This window comes from Humulus lupulus, chromosome 7 (assembly GCF_963169125.1).
Source record: "Humulus lupulus chromosome 7, drHumLupu1.1, whole genome shotgun sequence".
NCBI lineage: Eukaryota > Viridiplantae > Streptophyta > Magnoliopsida > Rosales > Cannabaceae > Humulus > Humulus lupulus.
Window position 1 is genome coordinate 24,456,418 of NC_084799.1, and position 27,199 is coordinate 24,483,616.

Here is a 27,199-nt window from a genome sequence, read left to right on the forward strand (position 1 = left end):
CAAAAATATATATACAAAATCAGTCAACCCCATGTAATAGTTCCCATAGTTTATAGGTCGAATTGTGAATTTGCACATGGATTTTTGACTATTTACGAATTTGCCATTAGCTAAGAGTAGAACTGTCTTATCTCCATGATGATATCTCCCTTTGCTAAAAAAGGTTATTAAAAAAAAAGTCTTAAACAGCCATTCAATTATATTATCGTTGAAATCTCTCTTTTGAGATTCTTTGATAATTGAAACTAGTAGTTTTTTTATTTAAAAAGGTTATTAATTTTAAATAAAAAATTGCATCTAAACCAGTACTAACTCCACTCATCCATAAACAAAATACATAAATAAAAAAAATAATATCCAAAATCAAAGTTGTAACAAGCAAGGTGTTGAGCACCACTAACAACTCTATGACTAAGTAAAACCTCTCAAGTTTTTCAAGTTTCAACTATCATATATTAGAGCAATCACATTCACAATTGGTCAAACAAATATTATATTTCTCCATCTAAAATCCCCCCCAACAAAAATATAATCACCCGTTACAAAATTGGCTGTTTAAATTCACGTTTCACATGAGTCAGGACCAAATCAATGTCAATTTAAATATTAACATAAGCTTTTAATGTATACAACAATTTTAATAAATAATAACTAAATTTGTAGTGTCAAAGTAGAGTTAGTGGTTGCCCATATTGATTTTTGTCAAAGTAAACCCTTACAGTAGTGGCAGTCTCGTAAATAAGTACCAAAACCCATGTCATTTTGTTAGCCCACACCACTTATAAGTCCTAAACCACAGCTGTTTGTCTTAGTTGTCTTGTCCAGTAAGAGAGAGCGCTCTGAAGAGAAAGAAGAACATCGAAAGAGAAAAGGCTTTTCGAGTCTTCAGAAATTCAAAGCCGAAAGAGAAAAGAAGAAAGAAAAGCTCAATCTCGATAACAATGGCGAGGTTTTGGTCAGTGGGGATCATCGTGATCTGCGCCATAATCGTGGTGGTGAGCTCGCTGTCGGCGACCGTGGAAGCCGGCGGAGGAGGCGAATTCATCGGTTGGATCCGATCGAAGGGAGGCTGCGATGGCTCCATAGCGGAGTGCTTAGCTGATGAAGAGGAGTTCGAGTTGGACTCGGAGAGCAATAGGCGCATCTTAGCCACCAAAAAGTACGTCAGCTACGGTGCGCTGCAGAGGAACACTGTGCCTTGCTCTCGCCGTGGAGCTTCCTACTACAATTGCAAGCCTGGGGCTCAGTCCAATCCTTACAACCGCGGCTGCTCTTCCATTTCGAGGTGCAGGAGTTAATTCTCCTCTCTTTTTTTTTTCTATAAAAAAAATTAATAATTATTTTTTTTTCTTTTTGGGTTATGGAAATGGGTTTGATTGTTATACTTTAACAAAAGAAAAGGAGGAGAGTGTTAATGGGGGCATTGTTGTTATTGTTCATGGAAATACTCTATAGTTAATATTTCGAATTTTCTGTAAAAGCTTATTGTGATTTCTTTTTTCTCGTATTTATTTTGTTTTGTTTATCTTGGTGTTATGAGTTAGATGTAGAAATTTCTTTGTGAAAAAAAGGGTATATTTTTTAGGTTTAGGAGGAAAGATCTGAGGCTTTGTTCTTTAAGTACATGCTACTTTTAGTACACAACAAATTAAAATCGTGAGATCAGATTTTTATGTTTTGTTTGAGTATGGTGAAAATGGGGTTCTTTTCTTTTCTTTGGAGCATTATTGTGTTAGGATTGTATATGGAAAAGTGATTATATTTATACGGTGAAATTCAATAAATCTCACTTTTTTGAGTTTAATTATAAATTTTTCTGTCTGGGTTTTTATTTCTAAGGGTAATCTTCATTGTCTGGTTTTTTTATTTACCCGCTAAATTTTTTTATTATGGGGTAAAAGTATAGAGTACGAAATGGAAAATATAAAGTGACATGATTAAATTGGAAAAAGAAAGCTGGTCAAAGTTGTCTGTCTGTGATGGGCATTGGGCAACAAAATAGTTTTGAATTCATATAATGTAAGAACGTTGGCGTACAAAGATTTTGTCATTTATCGATTGTTGACATCAAACTCTTTTTTTTAGCCTTTTTCATAAGTTTTCTTCTTCTTTTTTTTTTATCTTTATATGTTTGTTTTTCTTTTCCCAAACTTTTGAAATTGGTATGGACCTATGGTTGTCTTTTGAAAATCATTTGACAACTGAATAAATATACAAAACATAGTTTGATAATATTGTGGTTTTAATGAAAAGAGCATGCTACCTTAACCAAATAGATGTTATGTCATTTTCACCTTTTGACAAAATGGTAAGAGCTTATGCAAGTTATCAACTATATTCACTTTTTGACAAAATGGTAAGAGCTTGTGCAAGTTATCAACTATATTTTGGATGAGTTAGTTAGCTTTTTAAAATAAATAAATAAAATAATAATAATAATGAGTTTTTGTTACCTAACATTACCTGGATTGCCAACCAAGGGTGAAGAAGAAGGATAATTATCATCTTAAAATATCATTTAATTCTTTCACGTTAAGTCTAATCATTCATTTTTTTTTTCAACAATTTGAAATTGGCAAATAACAAAGTATTATTTTTTTATTTTTTTTAAGAGAAAAAGGATGATTCTTGTAAAACCGATTTCCCGATTTTGATTTATTTTTTTATTTTTTAAGTAGCTACGTCTGTCGCTAATAATAATAGGTCCTTTACATACTGCCCATACACACCAATATAATGTTGGTGATGTGGTCCCCTTTTACCAAACCAAATTATGCACATGAGGTTGTCAATTGATGAGAGATCTTCCGATTAGACTAAGCTTTTTACTTTATCTTCCTTTCACCAACTCGAAGGTTTTAAAGATTTTTGCTTTTTAGGTTCTCGTATTAATCACTATATGAATTCCAATTAGCTCTAAAATGACAATGAGCATGGTCTTTTAGGCATAGTTAGTTAGTTTTCTCTACTCTTAACTCTTTATTGAAATTCCAATATCAATTTTTACATATTAGGGAGCTGGTTGGTAAAACTTAAAAATTTAATTTTTTATTTAATTAATTAAAAATTTGACAATTAAATATAAAAGTGTTTAGTAACTCCATTTTTAATTATTATTTTTTAAAATTTTAATTAAAATTCATTAAATTTTAAGAATATAATTTTTTTCATTTTGAAATTTTTTTAAACTGTTTTTGACTTTTTTTTTAATTTTTTTTCAAATCAACAACTCATTTTATATTGTTATACAAAAAATAAAAATAAAAATTATCAAGCACATTTATTATTTTTTGTTTTTAAAAACAAAAAACAAAATAGTTATCAAATATATTTTTATTTTTAACAAATAAAAAAACAAAAATAAAAATAATATTTTCATTTTTATCTTTAAAAAATTCAAAAACAAAAATTTTACCAACACAACCTATATTATTAAAGTTCTTCTTTTATCACATAAGTATTTCGTTTCTTAATTTAGTATTGGAGTGTACAAATAAAATAAAATATATAACTTGATGTAATGTGTCATTCAAGATCATAGTTCGAATGACACTTTTTTTTTTATGTTACTATGATAGTTTTGACTAGGAAATTATAAATGTGATTATATTTTATAGTACTGTATATAAATAATACTAAACATGCTAAAAATTAAGTGTGGTCATAACATGTAAATAATATGGTTTGTAATTAATGTTAACATATAATTTATATATGCTGTGATTGCAATATATATTTTGTTTTTTTTGAAAGATGAATGGAAATTTTAATAATAGTAACAAAGACATAGTTTATTATAGGTTAAAAAACAAATATATATCTGGAAAGATATGATCAATATATATATACACACTAGGTAGAAGCAACGTACAATGCACGTTTGCTTAATTTTAAAGTTATAAACATTGTCTATCATTTTGATGAAAAGTGATTCACTGTTTTTAAAATATATATATATATGGAAAACTTCTCAATGGTTACTACCCATTGATGGGTACTAACAATTATGATAATGTGGCAATATGATGACTTGGTATAGCAAGTCACCAACAGGTAATTTTTTTTTGTACATTAATTTTGAATTTAGTTATTTTTTTTTTTTTTGCCATAATTAATCTTTATATAGAAATTCTTTATATAGAAGTTGACATAATTTTAAACCATTCTTAAATTAGTTCCCAAGGATTTTATATACATACACGTAACAATGTGCAGGTAATATATGGAATGATCATGTATAATGTTTTCAAAGAAAGATTATTTGTACTGTCAAAAATTTCTGCTGGTGAGGCATTGTACTAAACTAAAGTAGATTCAGACCAGGAATTTTGGACATGCCAATTTACTACTATGATCTTGGTTTATGGTCGTCTAAGGCTGATCAACTTTTTTAATTTTACATACATATCCTTGTCATTTTACATATATACCCTTGTAAGATGAAGAAGAAGTAGTGTGATTCCGAAGACTAAAGTGAGAAGAACACTTCTACCATTGTTATGTTCAAGAAAACCTTATGTCAACTTCACAAGCACTTGTTTTGTACTTCACCACCACACTTCAAATCAGTACACACCAACTTTGCAAATGTGTTTAAACCATTTGTGAACTTTCCAAGCATCGAAATAGCCTTACCACCTGACCGGTACGTGCTAATCTTGCAAGCTTGTTGTGACCATGCTCTTGTTCGGCAAGGCAAGCAAGTTCATGCTCAGTTGGTTGTTAATGGCGCTGGACTCCGCACCAAAAACAATCTTCTGTGTACTAAGCTTTTGGCCATATATGTTCTGTGTCGAAGCTTTTTACATGCCAAGAATGTGCTTCGTTACCTTGAGTTGGGTCTTGCCTCACCTTGGAATTGGATGATTAGAGGGTTTACTATGATGGGTTTGTTTAATTATGCTTTGAGGTTTTATCTTAAGATGTTGGGTTATGGGACTTCGCCTGAAAGTATACTTTTCCTCATGTGATTAAAGATTGTGCTGGTTTGAACAATGTAAGTTTGGCAAAATATGTTCATGAGAGAGTTTGATTGATGGGTTTGGAGGTAGATGTGTTTTTGGGGGGTTCTTTGATTAAGTTATACGCTGAAAATGGTTGTATTTATGAGGCTAGGGAACTATTTGATAAAATGCCTCAAAGAGATAATGTGTTATGGAATGTCATGATTAATGGTTATGTAAGAAATTGTGTTGAAATTTTCTTGAAAATGAGATAGAGTGATATGAAGCCCGATTCGGTCACTTATGCTTGTGTTTTGTCTGTTTGTGCATCAGAAGAGTTAATTTGTTTTGGTACTCAGCTTCATGGGCTTGTTTGTGATATTTGTTTCACTAAAACTTTTATCTGGGACACCATCCAGGTTAACAGAACCATAAGGTACCAATTAGCTGGGACACCATCCAGCTACATAAGCTACCAATTAGCTACCCTGTGGAGACATTTTTACCAATCATTATTTGTAATGGCAATAGCACATCATTGTGATCTGAAAATTGTTATCAGTACGGTCCACTGGTTATAGTATCATGAAATTGTTTCATCTGTACATTGTGATCTAGAATGGAGAAAAAGGTCGTCTTGTGTTTGAAACTCTGTTGTCTGTTTTGGCCTTCTGTCCATTAAATGACATAATATTATATCTGATTTTCTTCTCGTGGAAAGCTTAAGAATTGATGGGATGATATATTTTTCCTTTTCCTTTACAACTCTAATGCTAGTTCTTAAGGTTCATATGGTCCAGCTATGAAGATACAGAGAATAGTGATTTTGGTAAAAAAAAATGGCGAGCTTAATGACATGATATATGGCTTAAACGAACTTAAAATGTGGCTCTTCACTGCTTATTATGGTCACCTTGAAGTTGGTTTTCACACACAAGGCGTTGTTATTGTTTACAATTAGAACAAAAAATTTGTTTACAATTGGAACAAAAATGCTACACTTATGTTGCTAGTTGCTACAGTTCAGCTCCTACAACGTATATAATATTTGAAGCCATTTTTGCTAATTGAGCTAGTGAGCTCTATCAGAACAAAATATAATCACATGAGCTAAAAAAAATTTATGATGTAGTTCTTCTTCCTTATGATGTAGTTTGATTCTTTGGCTCTTTTCTTTAAATAGATCTTCATTCTGAAGCAAAATAATTTCTTTGATGCAGCAGGTAGAGAAAACAGATCATCTTGTGAATAAGAAGATTGTTATGTGCCTGTAAAAGGCAACTCTCTTTCTCACTCTTGTTCTTTTAAATTTGCCACTAAACTGAAGTTGGAATCCAGCTTTTTCAACAATTACATTCCAACTTGTTATGATCAAACTAACCGAGCAGCAAAAGACCCATCGAGTGAATGCTTTACTAGGCATGAAGCGTAGAAACCCTGTGCTGTTACGAAATCACATGGAACATCTAAGATCACGATCTTCTAACCCTGTGCTGTAGTTTGAACTTGCAAGGCACGTAGTTATGTAACACCTCTCTTCATTAGAGTCAAACTACAATAACAAAAAAAAAACAAGGTCAAGAGTGTACTTTTTTAAAAAGATAATAAAAAATATTATCACAAAGAGAACTAACCATGAAAGACCTTGAATCAAGCTTGCAACTATGAATCATAAATAATATGACGAAGACTCCACAATCGTACATATTTGTTTGTCTAGGGACATTAGTTGCACGAACAATATGAAAGCTAGCAAAATTAAAATTACAAGGGGTATTTTTTATTTGATTCTTCAAGCCCAAATCAAGATTGCGTAACTGCATTTAGAATAAATAAAATTGAAATTACTTCTTTCTTCCAAATCAACCAATAAAATCTTATAATCTCGACAATCTTAGATGATTGCAATATAGGAGACTTTTCATGAGCAAGTGAGTCCCAAACTTCAACTTTTCTTTCTTTTATAATTACTCGAGCAAGCATGTAGTGTTTCATGATGAAAATGGGAATATATATCTACAAGTATAATTAAAGTTAGAAATTTCATAATAATTAATAATAAATATAAAAATAGGTTCTACTTATAACTTAGACTCATACTTCATTACAATGGTCAAGGGAACCCTTAAATCTTTCGTAGTAATGCATTCTCTTCCAACTTTGATATAGTGGTAAGTGTAGGTCGGGCAATAAGTTTTTCTGTTATACAAAAAAAATAATAACTCTCCAAACATGAATTGTTACTTGACACAAATAACAATTAAAAAGACTCTCCATTATTCTCACGGGAAAATATCAAATTTTACACTCTTTCCCATCCTTCAACCTCTCATCTTCAGTCAACAATGAAGATATCATAGTAATAATCTATATTTACAAATAAAAAAAAATCACATTCTCATTGTTAGTGTAAAAAAATAAAAGGACATATTACCATTGTCTCCAATTCTATATTAGGTCCAAGGTAACGAGAGTCGCACCATCGTAGAAAACTGTAACCACAATCAACTATAATATTCCTATATTTTAAAAAAAAAAAATATGTAGGACATTAAAAAATATTTTAAACGCTCAGAGAAAAAAAAACATAAAAATAGCAAACTTACGATTGATTGCAGTTTGAGAAAATAAACTCTAACATCTCCCTATCTTTTGGTTTGAAATGATTGTCGAGTTTAAAATGTTCAAACAACACACTTTGATCTAGACTAATAACTTGCTTTTCAATAGATAGTGATGGTGAAGATTTTTTTTTTATTTCTTCATTTGTTAATTTTATTTTTTTCTCATATCTGCATTTACATTTTTCCTTGTTTTCTAAATGCATTTTCAGATACTCTAATTCATTTCTCATCTCTTTGAGCTCATGATCGATTCGTTTCCTCCATTCGATATCGGATTCCATCAAGAATTTCTATTAGAAAGAAGAATAAGAAGATTATCACTTAAAAAAAAGGTTATAAATATGTTACAATTTTTTTAACAATTAAAACATTTCAAAATTCTATAAGAAAGAAAAACAAACAACAAAAAATGATTGAATATCTTACAACAAACACTTTGAAACTGAAGCTTCTTCGCGTAGACACTAAACAAGATTTGCATGAGGAATGGTTATAAAGATGATGAAAATAAATAAAAAAATATATAAAATAAAAAATTTGGACATTTTTATAGTGTTAATTAATTTCGAAATTGTGGATGTATTTATATATATATATATAAAAAATAATACTAAATAGGCAAGTGATAAAGATGATAAAAAATAATAAAAAAAAAAACATAGAATTTGAAATTTTAGTTTGAATGATAATTGTCACAATAATTATTGCCAAAAAAATCAAGTGATAGTTTATTTCAAATAAACATTTATGTATATTTTATTATTTAGTGTTTTGTTATAGAAAAAACCTATTATTAAAAATATATTGATTTTTTTTAATAAAAATTCAAAATAACAAAAAAAAGATTTTTTAATATATATTATATGTACATACGATATGCTAATGAATAAATTTTCTTTTAATGTATATTACAGGCTATTAAATATATCAATCATCATTTTTATTTTTGGAAACAAATAGAATTATAATTTTTCATTAACTATTGAAGGATATTTAATAAACCAATATAATTATAATTTTTCATTAATTAAAATTTTAAAATAAAAAATATACGTACACTCTAATGTTAAAATTATTAATTATATATAGAAACTAAAACATGTTGCAAAATTGTAATTGAGTTAATTATTAATAAATTTTTATTATAATTATTTTTTTTCCATATATATTATTTTCTCCTTATTTGGATTGATTTTTGACATTAATATAGTTCATTTATCATTTATACACATTCTACGTCTACAAGAAAATTTGGCTTTGAGCAATGGCTAATTACGAACATTATGTGCAAAATGAAAAAAAAATACTGAAAATGCATCGTCTGAACATGAAGTGGAAGTCGATGCAGAGGGTTTGCATATAGAAGGTACATGAAGAATGGGCCCAACCTGAAGTTGCACAATGGACAATCTTGCTTGAATTTTTTGGGATATAAACTTGTTAAAACAGGAAAAGCAACTTCTCAAGACAACTTACGAACCAGTTCTAACAAACTTTTAAAATGTGGTCAAAATATTTATTTTATATATGAACTCCAAGTTGCGAAAAAAATAATAATACAAAAACCTTAAGGATTTTATTTTTAGTTCAAAATGATGAAAACTTAGTAGACAACAAATAATGAGCTAGCATGCATGTGTTTCTATCTCTCAATTGCTCTAACAAGTCAATCTATTTATATAAAGCTGTGCTTAAAGGAGGTGTCGTGACAGCTTGTATGACTTTTTTTTTTAACTATTCTTTGATTTCTCAATTTTTTGATTTGTTAAATTTTTAAATTATATTTATCTAATAATAATATAATTGACACAAATGTAACTTGCTAACTAGCGGTTTTGTTTCCTTTATTTCTGTTATTATATTAATTATTAATTAATATTAACAATGGTAATAGTAATTATTAAAACAAAACCCTATCATTGTTACAAAACCCTAGAAATCAATTTCATTTATAAATCCTTAAAAAGGTACCGTTACAAAACATGATAACGATAGTAGAGTTTATAAATCAGTTAAAGTTACATTGTCACGATAGTATTACTTTATGTATTATTTAATAATAATAAAAAAAATTAATCAAAACAAAAAGTATGTAATTGTTGGCTCTTGTAATTTTATGAAAGTAAGAGAATAATTTTTACCACAATAACATTAATCTAAAATCAAATAAATAACATTTCCAATTCATTTTATGGTTCATATCCAATGATTTTAGACATATTCTTTTTAATCCAAATATTAATTGAAATGTTACAACCGATTAGTAGATTATATTGGATTTTTACACATATCATTTGTCAATCGACTAATCTCATTTAGATCTTCAAAAATTAGATCAAATCCAATTTTCTGAGGTCAATTTTAATTTTTTTTATTGATTTTACACACCCCTACTCATCGATTTTTTTCTTTCATTCCCTTCACAATTTCTTTCTCATTTTATTTTTTAATCACTCATATTTTCTTTTATCTCTACCAAACATAGGGTAAGACATTTTATTATATTGTTGCATGTATATAAAAATTCGTAAAAAAAAATCTGAAATGTTTTCGTCAATTCAATAAAGTTGAACATTAGCAATAATCCAAGATATTATTAAAATGTAAAGAATTAATAGACATCGTTGAAGTAAAGTACTTTTATTCTTATTTTTTTTGGGTTTATACTTTTTTGGATCCTGTGTTTTGTCCTATTACTTGTTTGGACCCTATATTTTGTAAAATAGTTAAAATAAAACCCTAAACCCGATTTCATTCAATGTTTTCTTAACTAAAATCACAAATGATTTACCAAACTAACAATTCAGAACAAAAATAAAATTATTATGCTTAAAAACTGTGTTGTTATATTCAATCTTTTCTTTATCAAAATTGAGTTTAAGGTTCTATTTTTACCATTTTACAAAATATAGGGTCCAAAAAGTAATTTGTCAAAACACATGGTCCAAAAAGGTATAAACCATTTTATTTATTATTTTTTAAATGTTTGGGATGGTTTTGCTAAAAAGAGTGAGCTAATGATAATATATATTAACGTGATTAATGTTGCTTTTTTGTGACAATTAATTTTAAACTAAGTCAATGGCAAAAATGATGAGTTATATATATATATATATATATATATATAGAAGACTTCTCAATGGTTACTACTCATAGATGTGTACTAATAATTATGATGATGTGGAAACATAGTGACTTGGTATAGCAAGTCACCAACATGTAAATATATTTTTTCCAACATTAATTTCGAATTTAGTTTTTTTTTTTTACATAATTAATGTTGTTTCCAACCAATGAGAGATATTAGCTATATTTTGAAATTGACATGCATTTGAAAAATGAAAAGTTTACAATATTATATTTTTATAATAAATACACATTTTTCATCAGGCAACCCTTCCAAAATTTTAAAAAAATCAAAATTTATTTTTAGAAATATTAATTAACAACTATAAATATGGACCATTGATCTTAATCTAAGGGTTAATATTAAAGTAACCATCCACGGGTAGTAACCATTAAGAGTGCACCCATATATATATAATGCTTATTTATAATGCAAATTTCCTATTTAATGTTTAGATAAGATTTTTTTTAATTTATTAATTTAATAATTATGTGACCGACATGTTATCAGGCCACTCTTCTAAAAATTTGAAAAAATTACAATTTATTTTTGGAAATTTTAATTAAAAACAATAAATATAGATCATTGATCTTAATCCAATGGTTAATATCAAAGTAACCATTTATGGGTAGTAACTATTAAGAATGCATACATATATATATATAAATTACAATAATATTTAAAAAGAAATTAATAATAGAGATAAAATAAGAATAGAAAAAGTCATAGTGTAGACATTAGTATACTGCATCAACTATTTTTAGTTTCTAATATATCTCGCAATGTTCTTTGATGAATTTGATGAAGAAAAATAGATTCAATCACTTGATAAAAAAACAAATTATCACACAAATTTATAAGATAAAAAAAAATATGTATGTCTTTATTATTTTTAAATAAATATGAATTAATTGTTTTAATTATAATAAAATATCTTTAAAATATCTTATTTTAATTAATTAATTTATTTATTTTTGTTTAAGTTTAAGTTTGTTCTAGTTTTTGAATTTGATAGTGATAACAAAATATATATTATATGTTTAATATAATATTAAGTATAAGTTCAATTAAATTAAATTTTATTTAAGTTATAAAATATATGGTTTTATTATTTTTAAATAATTATCATTGTAAAATATCTTATTTTAATTTGTTTAATTATTTATTTAATTAATTTTATTTAAATTTAAGTTATGTTTACAATCTAATATTAAATATAAGAATATTCTGTTAAATATAAGAATATTTCGTTAAAGTTAACAGAAAAATATAAAAACTGTTAAAACTAAAAATTTCCGTTATCTATACACTTATCATATAGAAAAGATATGCATATAAACCGTGAATAATATCAAAAACTCATAATTAGAAAAATAGTATAAATTCTCTAACCAATAAATCCATAGATGTTCAAGCAAGACTTGATGTGGAAGATTATTTATTTTCCTTCATATGGGAGCTTTGATAAATAATTACAGGTGAACAAAATATCATTATTGACACTAATTAAGATATAACTTAGCCAGAAAACAAAACACACAAAAAATCAAGAAAATAAAAACTAACAACACAACTATAAGTAAGGTGCAACAACCAAACAACACAAGAAGTTGATAAAAATAGAAGATGCAAACATATCGTCAACCATTATCGATCCTCCGGTCACAAAGAGGGTGTTTGGCACCTTAATTAAAAAACAGTTTTTTGTTTTTAAAAGCTAAAAACTGTTTTTTGAAAACAAGTTGGAGTGTTTGGCATTGTTTTCAGAAAACAATTTTTAAAAACATAGTTACAAAAAACAGAAAATTTTGAGAACAACAAAAAGTTGTTTTCTATTGTTCTCAAATTTTCTTTCCCAACTTTCTCACTTCTTATTTTTCATCATTTTTTCTTTCAAATTATTTTATCTCATTATTTATTACAAACTTTTAAAATATTTTTTTCTTTGTAAATATATTTGTTAATTTTTTATTTAAGATTTAAAAAAAATAAAACTAAAAAAATTGTTTTTAGAAAACATTAACCAAATACCTCTTGTTTTTTGAAAACTATATAAACAGTTTTCTGTTCTCATTTCTGAGAACAAAATTTTAAAAACAAAAAACAGAAAATAATGACAAACAGGCCCAAAGTGTCTTTGTCACTCCTTTAGCCTATTAATTCGTCATCTTGTGACCGTAAAACAACCAATACCACCAAATAACCACATAAAAACCATAAATTTGAGCCACCCCACCACATTGCTAAACTCCGAATAACACCAAGAAGAGGAGGACTAGTAAAATCTTCAGGCTCACGGCTAGTAAAAAATATAAACTATTGTAATATATATTCAGTTGTCTAAATCAATTGATCACTTAGTGGTCCTAGCTGACTGGGACAAATCTTTTGTACACAAATTGATCTTTCACAGATTTTAGTAAAACATACAAGCAAAGAAGAAAATAATAGCCCTACTAGGCCCGAGGCTAAGGATATACGTTTTCAAAGAGAGTGGCTAAAAATATAGAGTCTTACTTACCTTATTTACTCCCTAGACATATAAATGCTATTAAAAAAAATTCTCCCTATAATTTATTTACAAATAATAGCGCACAGAAGTGTCATTATGAGATGAAATTAGGCAACTACTCAAAGGAGAAGGTTTCATTTACACCATACAATATACTGATTACAATAGTGTTCGTTTTGCATTGCTCTTAATAAATAAATTCTTGCAAATGAATAGTGCAAACTATTTCTAGCAAAATCTTACAAGAAATTATAGAAACGGTTGGCCTTTTATTAACAAATATATAAAGAAACAAAGATAAGAAATCAGCATCATATCACGTCATATCATTTATATAGGCCTATATAGGGGGAACTGAACTAGCTTGGTTGGTGGAAACATGAATAAAGAGTACTGCCATTACCAGAGTTTACTTCACTTGGTAACTTGTCACAATTATTATGGCTATGTCTCTGGACAAAATAAACGAAACAGTATTTAAGTGTGCTGCAACCACCGAATTTTGCTTCATTCATTGGCAGCCACGTGATGAGAACTACAAGAGAAGAAGAAGAAGAACGAGAAAAGTTAATAAGGTCCACTTTTATTATTATTTAGTTCATTTTTATCCAATCTTATAGTGAGATTTCCTAAACTACTTTTACCATAAAGAAAAATTTGGGTATTTATGCATATTGTACCTGCATATATAAAAAAAAATATCATTCTTTAACATCATTTTAAAATAATACTAGTATTTGTTTAGTTTTCAAAAATATCTTTATCATTTTTTTAGCCTTCATCCGTCTTCTCTCTCGGGTCACATTTATTATTTGGACACCATCCATCTATTCATCCATCCATCCCTTATCAATTAATATATTAATTTATGCATTTCGAATAGATTTGTGCATGATTTTTTGGTTTTTTTTTGTAATTTTTTTCACAATTTTTTAGATCTTTGATGGACCCAAAATGGGTATGTTTTAAAAATTTATACTCGCAAACGCACGAATCGTATATGAAATATAGTGTTCGTGTACGCACGAGATCGAATACAAATGAGTTGTCTAAAATAAAATAAAAAACTATTTTAAATCAAAAGTAATATATTCTAACCTAGTTCCAAAGATTGATGAGTTTTAATGTCATGAACATAAAATAAAAGATTGAAAAATAAAGTTATTTAAGAGAATAAAAATAAACCAATAATGATTTGAAAATAAGTGTTAAAAGAAAAGATTAAAAAGATACTAGAATCCACAAAATGTAAGTTTAATAATATTTATTAGTATATTGATTCCCAAGTTTTAGTGATAGTTAAAATAATTCAAACTATCATTTTTCAAATAGATTTATAATTTTAAGCACAAATTACTTCTAAAAAATAGGATTTTTCTTCACTTTTCAAAAATTATAATTTCAAAGTATTTAAGGTGAATCAACCTAATGAAACAACAAAAAATAAAATAACATTATTCATAAGGCAAAACATAATATTTTTGTTCTAAGCATGGATGTGTACAATTTAATGACACATCTTACACAAAAAATATTATGTTTTTGCAAAATGAAGAACAAAGTGCATATTTTCTAACAATCCAAAATATGAGATATTAAAGATGAAAGACATATATGAAGAAAAAAAATCCATAAACTTTGTTGCATTACAAGGGAAATCAACATACAACATAAATATTACCTAGTTATAAGTTGCTTCATCATGATCTTAATAATCTTATGAAAAAGATTAGAAGCACATAACTAGAGTAGAAATTACAAAATAAATGAAATACATACTTGAAAATGCTCTTAAAAAACCCAAAATGGAAGAGAGAAAATGGTAGAAAGAAGATGAGAGAAAAGAAGATGGTAACCAAAAATTAAACACCCTAAAATGGTCTTGAAATTCCATATTTATAGCCAAAATGAGATTACTAAAATAATCAACTTAAATTAATTAAATTGATTAGATTAATTAAATTAAATAAATATGGTATTTAGAGGTAAATTATAAGGTGTAATGATGATGTTGTGGTGAAAATGTGTAGAAAAATTGGTAAAAAATTGACATTTTGGACATAGGAGACAAATGGTACAAATGAGCTATTTATGGGCTCAAGAAAAATTACAAGGGTGGCTATTGGTGGCTGGGACAGGCAGGGCCGAATGAAGGAGGGGGCATGGGCCTAGCTAGGGCAGCTGGAAGGTGGCAGCAGGTGGGCTTGTTGCTGGTGGGCTGGGCTTCGGTGGTAGTTGAAGGCTTCGTGGGATGGGCTTCGGTGGCAGCTGAAGGCTTCGTGGGCTAGGCTTCGGTGGCAGCTGAAGGCTTCGTGGGCCTGGTGCCAGGTGCAGGAGTGGAGAGAAGCTGGCCCGTGTGGGCTTGGCAGGAGGCACGGGCCCAGTTTGGGATGGAGCAGCTGAGAGGGTCTCGGCAGGCAGCTGGATAGGGGAAGGCAAGGGACTCGGCTGGAAAGGTTGAAGAGGCAACGGGCTAGGCTGGGTTGCTGTTGGGCCGGCTGGGTTGGGTGAGGAGAAAAATGCCGAATTCCCTTGCTTTCCTCTCAAAATTATCACTTTCCTTTACTTTTCTTTTCTTTATTTTTTATTTTTCAAAGCCCAAAGAAAAATACAATATAGTCCCTACAAAATAAACAAAAATTAAATCAAAATCAAATATTTTCAATTATAAAATAAATCATATTAATTCTTTGAAAATATTAATTAAAACTTAATTTACTTTGGCAATTAAGTTCAATAAAATTACATTTTTTAACTTTTAATCTAAAAATACTAATTTCAAATAATTAAACTACAACATATTATAATAAAATAACCATAAAAACACACAAAGGTATATAAAATCATGATAAGACTAATAAACTCAAAATTACTTAAAAACTTAATAAATTAATTAAAAACTCAAGAACTAAGCAACATTTAGCATATAAAATATGGTAAATTAACTCTATTTTGTAGAATTATCACACCCCCAAACTTAAAGTTTTGCTAGTCCTCAAGCAAAAGAAAAATTAAAACACACATTTTTTTTTATTGGTGATAGAAAAAGGATTTTCTCAAAAATTGCACAATGAAAATAATTCTAAAAAATTAATATGGATAAAAGTTAAGCTTGTGTAATTAATTAAATTGTCAATTTTACTTTAAAAAGAGGTTTTTATTAAAATTATTTCTCACTTAAACTTATAGGAAATATGAGTGTTCTTGTTATGAAAAATGTAATTTTTGTTACAAGCAAAATTGACCCTATAATTAAAAACAAAGCTTAAAAATTATTCATATTGTTAAGAAAATTAAACTCAAACTCAATCAAGATTTTATTATTGAAAATGAAGAACATCACCAATTTTTTTTTTTTGATATTTTTTTTTAACAAGACAACACTATATATATATATTTACAAAACAACACATAGATTAAAATAGTTTTTTTTTTCCAAACAAACATAAATAAAAACAAAAATTAACACAAAACATAAAAAATAAAAACAACGCAAAACATAAACACATTAAATCATACTCTCCTTAATGATAATAACCATAAAAACTCGATACTCCCAAACTTAATTTAAGCATTGTCCTCAATGTGTCAAAATATAAATATAAATTAAAATTGACAAGAGTTTAGAGTTTAGAATGGTCGTACCTCGATATGGTGCATCGCTAAGAGAGAAAAAGATACAACAAACAAAAATTAAACCACGCATAAAACAAACAAAACACAAGTTATCAAGATCAAATAGAAATCAAAGAGCATGGTAAACAGGGTCCTCAAGGAGGATCTCATCCATTTCATCGGTTTTCAACTCTAAAAATGGTTTTAATTTTTGTCCATTAACTTTAAATATATCACCATTTTTAGGATTTTCAATTTCAATAGCTCTATGTGGAAAAACAATACGAACAATGTAAGGACCGGACTTTCCAAGGAATAAATGCAAACGAGAGCTGTATAAAAGGACTTTGTCATGGTAAAATTTCATGCGATGCTTATATTTTTTTGAATAGTCATATGCATCATTCCTAGTTTCGTCTAGTTCATTTAGTTGAAGCTTTCGTTTCTCACCTGCCTTGTCTAAAGAAAAGTTTAACTGCTTAATTGCCCAAAAGGCTCTATGTTCTAACTCAACAGGTAAATGGCATGCCTTCCCATACACAAGTTTGTAGGGTGACATGCCAATGGGTGTTTTGTACGCGGTACGATACGCCCATAATGCATCAGTGAGTCTTAACGACCAATCTTTCCTAGTTGGATTCACAGATATTTCTAAAATGTGCTTAACTTCCGTATTAGACACTTCAACTTGACCACTAGTTTGTGGGTGATATGGTGTTGAGATTTTATGTGTAATGTCATATTGTTTCATCAAATATTCGAATAGCTTATTACAAAAGTGTGTACTGTTATCACTAATTATAGCACGTGGTGCACCAAAACGAGAAAATATATTTTCTTTCAAAAGTGTATACCGTTATCACTAATTATAGCACGTGTGTACACATCTTAGATGTGTATATCTCAAGAAAATACCCAAATAAAAAAAAATATCACCTCAAACGGACACCCTGGTGAAAAATTATGCACTCTCTATGAATTACATCGAAGTATGTCGAGGCTTATCGAGGTGGTATCGAGACATATGGTTTTTTTCATGAAAATCATGATTTTTTAGACGTACCTTGATAGACCTCGATGTACCTCGATGCCCAGCTTGATGGGCCCTTAAAAGTCATGATTTCCATGAAAAAAACCACTTGCCTCAATAGATCTCGATAGATGATAAGTGAATTTTAGATTCACTTATTAGTGTCATTTTATATCTAATTTGTAGGTGTTTAGGGTGTTTTTGTTTGGTTTTATGCTTGTGTTGTGTTTGTGTAGGGTCCAAGGAAAAGTGGCGCGAAATTGGAACAAAACGGAAGTGAAACGAAGAAAAATGCAAAATTCGTGAATTAGGGCTGTAGCCCCATATTCAGGGGCTGCATCGCTATTTCTGGGATGAATTAGGGCTGCAGCGCCATCCTTAAGGGCTGCAGCGGCTGACTGAAACAGAGACTCGTTTTTGGCACAGTTGTAGCGCAGCAGCGCCTGTTTAAGGGGTTGCAGCGCCGGGAGCCGTACGGAAATCGTAAATTGAGATTTTTGAAGGGCAAAAGAGGGCTTTTTGCAAGGGATATATAAGGAAAATTTTAATTAGGGTCTAAGGACGGTTTTTGGAGGAGATTAGACAGAGATTAGAGGCTCGGAGAAGAAGAGGAGGCTAGACATCATCAAGATCATCACCATTACATCTAGTCTATTTCTTCTTCCTTTGATTTTTAGTTTTTTAATTATGAACAAATACATTGTTATTATGTTTATGTTTATAATGGAGAACTAAACTCTTTTTGTGCTAGAGTATTAGATGAATCTATTTTGATTATTGAATTGTGGTTTCTATTATTATTTCTATGAAATTCTTCTCGTTTGTTCATATCTTCTTGAATTAATTTTATCATATTAATGTTTGGCCATCATTATTGTGAATTGAAATCTAGGGTTTATGCTTGAGAAAGATAAACATAGATTGGACATAAGAAGATTTGACATAGAGTGATTGTGAGATTGAGAGATTCCTTGAACTCTATGAATTTGGTTTAGAATAACTATTGCTTAATGACGTCTTGATTAATTAATAGCGAATAGAGATATCATATTGATTAATTGAGATTAATTGCATATATGCTTGAGAAAGATAAATGCATTATATTATAGTTCTAGAAATTACAAATGAGGAGAATTGATTAGAATAATAAAGAAACTATGTTCATAATTGAATAGTGAAATCATTACTCTAGTACATTTATCTTCTATTTAATCACTTTTCAAGAGCATAAGATTTGGTTATCTTGTTATTTCATATTCTTTATTTTATTGTTTGATTAATTTATTGACTTTTCTAATTAAAATTATAGACTTAACAATGATAGTAATTAGTAAATTTAATATTTAATCCTTGTGGGTTCGACATCTTTTAATTTAAAACTATATTGCAATACACCGTACACTTGCGGTAGAAAAATTATGTATCAAGTTTTTGGCGCCGTTGCCGGGGATTAAAATTAATTTTACTAATATTGAAACTTTAAGTCTTGATTTTAAATTAGATTTTTATTTATTTTGTTACTAACGTTATAGATTGTTCTTGTGTTCTCAGTATATGCGAAGGACTAGGAGTTCTACACCTGTTGAGCCTCTGAATCCTGAAATTGAGCACACACTCCGTCAGTTGAGATCTAAGAAAAGGATTGAAGAGCATAATATGGACAACAACGGGGTGAACAACAACGGTGGCAATGGCAATAATAACAATCAACCAGCAGCTGCTGGGGCTCCTCTTAATCCAGCGCAGCGGGCAGTGCGTGATTTTTGCATGCCTGTTGTGAATGAGAATCTCACTGGAATAGAAAATCCAGCCATTGCTGCCAACAACTTCGAACTGAAACCTGCACTAATTAACATGGTGCAGCAAAATCAGTTTGGGGGTCTAGCTACTGAAGACCCTAACATTCACTTGGCCATATTTCTGGAGGTATGTGCCACAGTGAAGATGAATGGCGTTACTGATGATGCCATCAGATTGCGTCTCTTCCCTTTCTCCTTGAGGGAAAGAGCCAGGAGTTGGTTGCAATCTTTGCAGCCTGGAACAATTACAACATGGGATGAGATGGCAAGAAAGTTTCTGATTAAGTTTTTCCCTCCTTCCAAGTCAGCCCAGTTACGTAGCGATATTGGACAATTTCGACAGTTAGATCAAGAACCATTCTATGAGGCTTGGGAGAGGTTTAAGGAATTATTACGACGTTGCCCACAACATGGTTATCAAAATTGGATGCAAGTTCAGATTTTTTATCAAGGGTTGAACGCTCCAACACGAACAATAGTTGATGCTGCTGCAGGGGGTGCTCTATTAGCCAAGACAGCTGATGAAGCCTTCACTTTGATGGAGGAAATGGCCACCAACAGTTATCAGTGGCCTAATGAGAGGTCAGGCCCAAGGAAAGTTGCTGGGTTATATGAAGTTGATCAGATGACAGCCCTGAATGCCCAAATTGCTGCTCTATAAACCCAAATGGCTGCTCTATCAGCGCAAAATAATCCAACGGTTATGGAGAGTGTAGCAGCGGCTGCTGCAATGCAGGGGCAAGAAATGAGTCCAGAACAAGCCCAGTTTATGGCAAACCGCTCCTTCCCTAATAATTACAGAAGCAACAACATGCCTAATTATTATCATCCAGGATTGCGCAATCATGAAAATTTCTCTTATGCCAATAATAAAAATGTGCTACAACCACCTTCGGGATTCAATTCTCAACCGCAACAAGAGAAAAAGCAGTCGTTGGAAGACATTTTGGGCACTTTTATTTTGGAGTCTAACAAGAGGTTCGGAAAAAATGAAGCAAGACTCGACAATATAGAAACCCATATGACTAACATGGGTGCTTCAATGAAGAAGATTGAGACTCAAGTGGGCCAATTAGCTAATGCGGTGAATTCTAATCAGAAGGGAAGTTTTCCTAGTGACACTGTGGTAAATCCAAAGGAATCATGCCAAGTAGTTTCTTTGAGAAGTGGTAAGGTGCTTCAAGAGGGTGATGTTCAAGCTAGTTCAAAGGAGAAAGTTGAGCCAGTGGTACGAGAGGTAGACAAAGAAGAGCAAGCCAAGAAGCAGAGTGGAAGCGACCAGAATAACATGAAGAAAGATAGCCTTCCAGTGTATCAACCTCCCATTCCATACCCTCAACGATTTCAGAAGAAGAAATTAGACGAACAGTTTGCCAAGTTTCTAGAAATCTTCAAACGAATTCACATAAACATTCCCTTTGCAGATGCTCTTGAGCAAATGCCTAATTATGTGAAATTCATGAAAGAAGTTATGTCTAAGAAAAGAAGACTTTGAAACTGTTAAGTTAACAGAAGAATGCAGCGCCATCCTACAAAAGAAGTTGCCTCAAAAGGTGAAAGATCCGGGTAGCTTTACTATACCATGCACTATTGGAGGGTCGTCCTTTGTAAGGCTTTGTGTGATCTTGGAGCGAGTATAAATCTGATGCCACTTTCAATTTTCAAGAAATTGGGGGTAGGAGAGGTGAAGCCCACAACCATCACTCTTCAATTAGCAGATCGGTCACTTACTTATCCTAGGGGAGTGATTGAAGACGTATTGGTTAAGGTGGACAAGTTTATTTTTCCCGCTGATTTCGTGGTTTTGGATATGGAGGAGGACCATGAAATCCCCATTATTCTTGGTCGTCCATTCTTGGCTACTGGAAGAGCTCTTATTGATGTGCAAGGTGGTCATTTGACACTGAGGGTTAACAATGAAGAGGTTAAATTCAACATTTATCAAGCACTACAGTAGCATGACAACACGAGCACATGTCACCGTGTGGATTCTATTAAGGTAGTATTAGAAGAGACGATGAGAAAAGAATTATGTGCTGATCCTTTACAACATTGCCTTGATTCTAGTATTACTCAGGCTGATTTGAAAAAGGTGAATGGTGAGTTTGTGGGTGACGAAGTGGCTGAATGCGTGATGGCTCTTAGTGTTATTCCTTGTGCTAGTAGTATTAAAGTGGAAGAAACTCTTTGTCAAGCCAAGGAAGGAGAAGTCGAGAAGGAAGTGGTGGAAAAGAAAGATTTGAAACAACTCCCAGAGCATTTGCGTTATGAGTATCTAGGAGAGAATTTCACTTGCCCGGTGATCATTTCATCAAAACTATCAAAATGTGAAACTGAAAAATTGCTAAGAGTTTTGAGGAAATATAAATCTGCCATAGGATGGGAAATTTCAGATCTGAAAGGAATAAGCCCAACTGTTTGTATGCACAAGATTTTTTTTGAAGAAAATTATAAGCCTTCTATTGAGCATCAAAGGCGATTGAACCCAGCCATGAAAGAAGTAGTGAGGGCAGAAGTATTGATGCTATTGAATGCTGGGATCATTTATGCTATTTCGGATAGTAGATGGGTTAGTCCTGTGCAAGTTGTACCAAAGAAAGGGGGAATGACAGTGATCAAGAATGAAGCCAATGAATTGATTCCGACAAGAACAGTGATGGGGTGGAGAGTTTGTATTGATTACCGGAAGTTGAACAAGGTGACTAGAAAGGATCATTTCCCACTTCCATTTATCGATCAGATGCTCGATCGTTTGGCTGGCTATACACATTACTGCTTCTTAGACGGCTATTCAGGCTATAATCAAATAGCAATCGCTCCTGAAGATCAGGAAAAGACAACTTTCACATGTCCTTACGGCACTTTTGCTTACAGGAGGATGCCTTTCGGACTTTGTAATGCACCTGCCACTTTTCAACGGTGTATGATGGCCATCTTCTCAGATATGGTAGAAGAGATCATGGAGGTATTTATGGACGACTTTTCTGTTTTTGGGTCATCATTCGACCAGTGCTTGCACAACTTGGCATTGGTCCTTTGTAGATGTGAAGAGAAGAACCTTGTGCTGAATTGGGAGAAATGTCACTTCATGGTTCAAGAGGGGATTGTCTTGGGGCATCGAGTTTCGAAGGAAGGTCTTGAAGTAGATCGAGCCAAGATAGCCATCATTGAGAAGCTTCCTCCACCGATGAATGTCAAGGGGATAAGAAGTTTTTTGGGGCATGCGGGTTTTTATAGGAGATTTATTAAAGACTTCTCCAAAATCAGCAAGCCACTATGCAATCTCCTAGAAAAAGATGCTGATTTTTTTTTTGATGAAGAGTGTAGGAAGGCATTTGAGTCGATAAAAGAAAAGTTGGTGTCAGCCCCTATTATGAGTGTCCCGAATTGGAGTCAAGCATTCGAGATTATGTGCGATGCTAGTGATTATACGGTAGGGGCTGTGTTGGGGCAGCGAAAAGAGAAGATTTTTCGAGCAATTTATTATGCGAGCAAGACTCTTGATGATGCTCAACGAAATTACTCAACCACTGAAAAAGAACTGTTAGCGGTGGTGTTCGGATGCGATAAATTCAGACCATATCTTTTGTGTTCCAAAGTTATTATATACACAGACCATGCAGCACTGCGTTATTTTTTTGCAAAGAAGGAGGCCAAGCCAAGGTTAATACGTTGGATATTGTTACTTCAAGAGTTTGACATTGAGATTATGGATAAGAAGGGGCAAGAGAACTTTGTGGCAGATCATTTATCACGATTAGAGAATAAAGATGCTGAATGTAAAGACTCGATCAAAGAATTATTTTCGGATGAGTTACTGCTGGCTGTATCAACAGAACTTCCATGGTATGCAGACATCGTGAATTATCTAGTTAGTGGCAAGTTACCTCCTGATTTTAATGCACATCAAAAGAGGAAATTGATTCATGATTGTAAATACTACTTCTTTGATGATCCATACCTGTTCAAAATGAGTACAGATCGAATAATTCGTCGTTGTGTACCAATGGAAGAGACTCAATCAATAGTAGAGCAGTGTCATTCGGCGCCTTACGGTGGGCATTTCGGGTCATCGCGTACAGCAGCGAAAGTTTTGCAATCGGGTTTCTATTGGCCTTCAATTTTTAAAGATTGTTACACTTTTGTCAAGACCTGTGATAGATGTCAACGAGTTGGAAATATCTCGCAAAGAAATGAGATGCCTATGAATGTGATTTTAGAGGTGGAATTGTTCGATGTATGGGGCATTGACTTCATGGGGCCCTTTCCACCATCTTTCAGGAACTTGTTTATCTTACTCGCTGTTGATTATGTTTCAAAGTGGGTTGAAGCGATAGCCACTACTACAAATGATTCCAAGGTGGTTTCTTATTTTCTGCAGAAGTTTATATTTAATCGTTTTGGAACTCCAAGAGCGATAATAAGCGATGAAGGAACACATTTCTGCAACAAAGTTATTAAACCACTCTTGATGAAATATGGAGTTCGACATAAGGTGGCTTTGGCATATCACCCCCAGTCTAATGGCCAAGCTGAGGTATCAAACCGAGAGATCAAGTCTATCTTGGAGAAAACAGTGAATTTAAATAGAAAAGATTGGTCTCAAAAGCTTGATGACTCTTTATTGGCCTACAGGACAGCGTACAAGACTCCTCTCGGTATGTCTCCTTATCGACTAGTATTTGGCAACGCTTGTCACTTACCAGTAGAATTGGAGCACAAGGCTTATTGGGCTATCAAGAAGCTTAATTTTGATTACCAAGCAGCGAGTGAAAAAAGGTTATTGCAGCTGAATTAAATGGAGGAGTTCTGGAATGATGCATATGAAAATGCTCGTATTTACAAGGACAAGACAAAGAAATATCATGATCAAATGATATTAAAGCGAGAATTTATGCCGGGACAGCAAGTTTTACTTTTCAATTCTCGTTTGAGGTTATTTCCCGGCAAGCTAAAGTCAAGATGGTCTGGTCCGTTTGTTATCACCAAAGTTTCTCCTTTTGGTTCTGTGGAATTAAGAAATAATGACGGTTCGCTTTTTCAAGTGAATGGACAAAGGTTGAAACATTATTTTGGTGAAATTCACAAGAAGGTGGAGACGATGTATCTCCAAGACAGCAACTGAAGCGTCATCAATGTCTAGCTAAAGACGATAAATTAAGCGCTTAATGGGAGGCAACCCATTGTTTTAGTATTATTATTTTTAGTTAGTTTATTTTATTTTATTTTAGTAGACTTTATTTTATTTATTTTGTAAATATTAAGTTTATTTTGAGCCGTGAAAATCGTGAAAAAAGAAAGAAATAATGAAAAAAAAAATGACAAAAAAATGAACCAGGGGCTGCAGCGCCACTTCATAGCGCTACAGCGCAATTGTGGCAAGAATTAGGGCTGCAGTGCCTCCCTTAAGAGCTGCGGCGCCATACCCAAACAGAGAGACTGTTCTCTAGACGTCCCAAGCGCAGCAGCGCTAATTCGCGCAACAAAAATCCTGGAGCATCAGGGATTTTGGCGCAGCAGCGCCCTTATGTAGCGCCGCAGCGCCACTTCAAACAGAGAAAAAAAAAATATAGGTTTTTAAATTCTTTTTCTTCCCTCTTTTTCTCTAACCACAAATTTTTTTTTCTTCTCTTCTCCCTACTCCGAAAAAATCAACATCCCACACCCTTAACTCTACTTTCTTTCCTCATTCCTAAATTTCAAATCATCAAATTCTACTCCTCTCATCACCATTCCTAATCCCAAATCATCAAATCTCTCATCCCATTTTTACTTCAATTTTTTCCTTACCCTAATCATCAATACCACATCAACTTCCACTGTGATCAAGTTTTCATTTACTTTTCAAGGGTGTTTGGCCGAATTTTATGAGGAGAGTAGTTCATTGAAGATCACAAGACACTCACATTCATCAAGTAAGTCATTCACTCATCTCTTTGGAGCACTTAAGTTCTTGAATGGATATTTCATGTAAGAGGCAATTTTGATTTTGATGAATGTGTGAATTGATGTGTTGGAATTGATGATTATTGGATAGTTTTTTTTTTTTGAAGTTTTATTGTGATTTGGGGAATTAAGATCGAGAGAAAAGTGGAAGGGAAGAGTGAGAATATTTGATGCCCACCAAGTGTTTGAGAAATTGCTTAAGTGACTGTTCTTGGTGATTTTTGCTTAATTGTAGTGAGGAAGAAGTTTTGAATTAAGTTTGGTGGGATTGTTTAGTTGTTAAGGGGGTTAATCTGTGATTAATTAGGAAGTGAGGTATTGTTTGGGTGTTTGGCGGGTTGTTCCGAGTCACCATGGGACCTAAGAGAAATAGTGCAAGACTTTCATCCTCTAGGGCACCACCATTTGATACCACCAAATTTGTAAGTAAGGAGGCAGAAGATCAATATACTTCTTTTATGGGGAAACCGGTGCTCAAGGAAAGAGGTATTGAATATGATCCTCAACCTAGTTCGTGTGCTATCTTTGAGCCAATTAGAGCCAACATAGAAGGTAGGCAGTGGGAATCTGTTGTGAAACAACCGGAAATTAAAATGAATATCTCTTGGGTGTATGAATTTTATGCGAATTTTCCGGAGTTGAATGAGAAGGGGGAATGTTTTGTGAGAGGAAAATGGCTACCAGTGGGGAGTTATAAGGCCATCGATGATTTTTTCAATACTAAGAGCATTGATAACCAGCATGATGAGTACCAATTGTTTCTACAAGATCAGCATGATCATGTTCTTATAGCGGAAACATTGGGTTGCCCAGGAGCTAGAATTGCATATGCTCATGATGAGCCTAATGGGATGTTTTTATGGCAACTTAATCAAGAAGCTCGTGCGTGGTTTTATTTTGTGGCAGCCAAATTGATCCCAACTAGTCATGTTAGCCATATGACGAATGACCGGATGAGGTTGGTTTTTGCTATCATGACGGGGATGACCATCGATGTTGGACGAATTATTCGTCAGGGTATGAGGTTTGTTCTTCGTGGCACCACTACTGGGGGATTGCCGTTTGGGTCATTTATCACCGATATGTGTGTAGTGTATGAAGTACCAAGGGAAAAAACTGATATAGTGGTGCCAGTCAAAGGAAAACTTACTAAAGCAAGAATTGCGCATTATCCTAATGCATCTTTAGTAGCACCAGCCGCACCTCCACGACGACAAGGCCAACGACGAAGGCGGGAGAGTGATGATGAGGACCTTGAAAATCAAGAGGATGACAGTGTTCTTGAGAATGTAGAGGGGCCAATGAATGTGGATGTTCCTTTGGCTCTTGGTGGCCCAACTGATCTTAATATGCAATACTCGCATGACATGCTGCGCTACATTGTTCAACAAAACACGATCACTCATAACTATTTGGCTGCTCGGGAGGCATATGAGCATAATCAGGTGGATCAACTAAATTTGTTGGTGGCTCAGTGGACGTTGAACAGAGGACAGAATAACTATTTCGCTTATCCCCCTCCGTTTCAAGGGATGCAAGATCCACCACCACCGCCACCACCTTCTCCTTATCCGTAAGCATGGATTTTTTGTAAGTTTCTTTC

At 32.1% G+C, this 27,199-nt stretch overlaps 2 protein-coding genes across 2 annotated transcripts; both read left to right on the forward strand.

The window, feature by feature from the left end:
• Nucleotides 1-666: 666 nt before the first annotated feature.
• Nucleotides 667-1,480, forward strand: LOC133790970 (rapid alkalinization factor). The gene has a single exon (XM_062228830.1). The coding sequence runs from the start codon at nt 942-944 to the stop codon at nt 1,296-1,298; it is 357 nt and encodes a 118-aa protein (XP_062084814.1). The 5' UTR covers nt 667-941; the 3' UTR covers nt 1,299-1,480.
• Nucleotides 1,481-24,448: 22,968 nt separating this feature from the next.
• LOC133791502 (uncharacterized) lies at nt 24,449-24,775 on the forward strand. The gene has a single exon (XM_062229426.1). It carries the CDS (start codon nt 24,449-24,451, stop codon nt 24,773-24,775), a length of 327 nt encoding a protein of 108 aa, XP_062085410.1.
• Nucleotides 24,776-27,199: the final 2,424 nt, after the last annotated feature.

Excerpts from the sequence above, each read along its gene's own strand:
- LOC133791502 (XM_062229426.1), top strand. The coding sequence starts at position 24,449 with ATGGAGGAGTTCTGGAATGATGCATATGAAAATGCTCGTATTTACAAG.
- LOC133790970 (XM_062228830.1), top strand. The coding sequence starts at position 942 with ATGGCGAGGTTTTGGTCAGTGGGGATCATCGTGATCTGCGCCATAATC.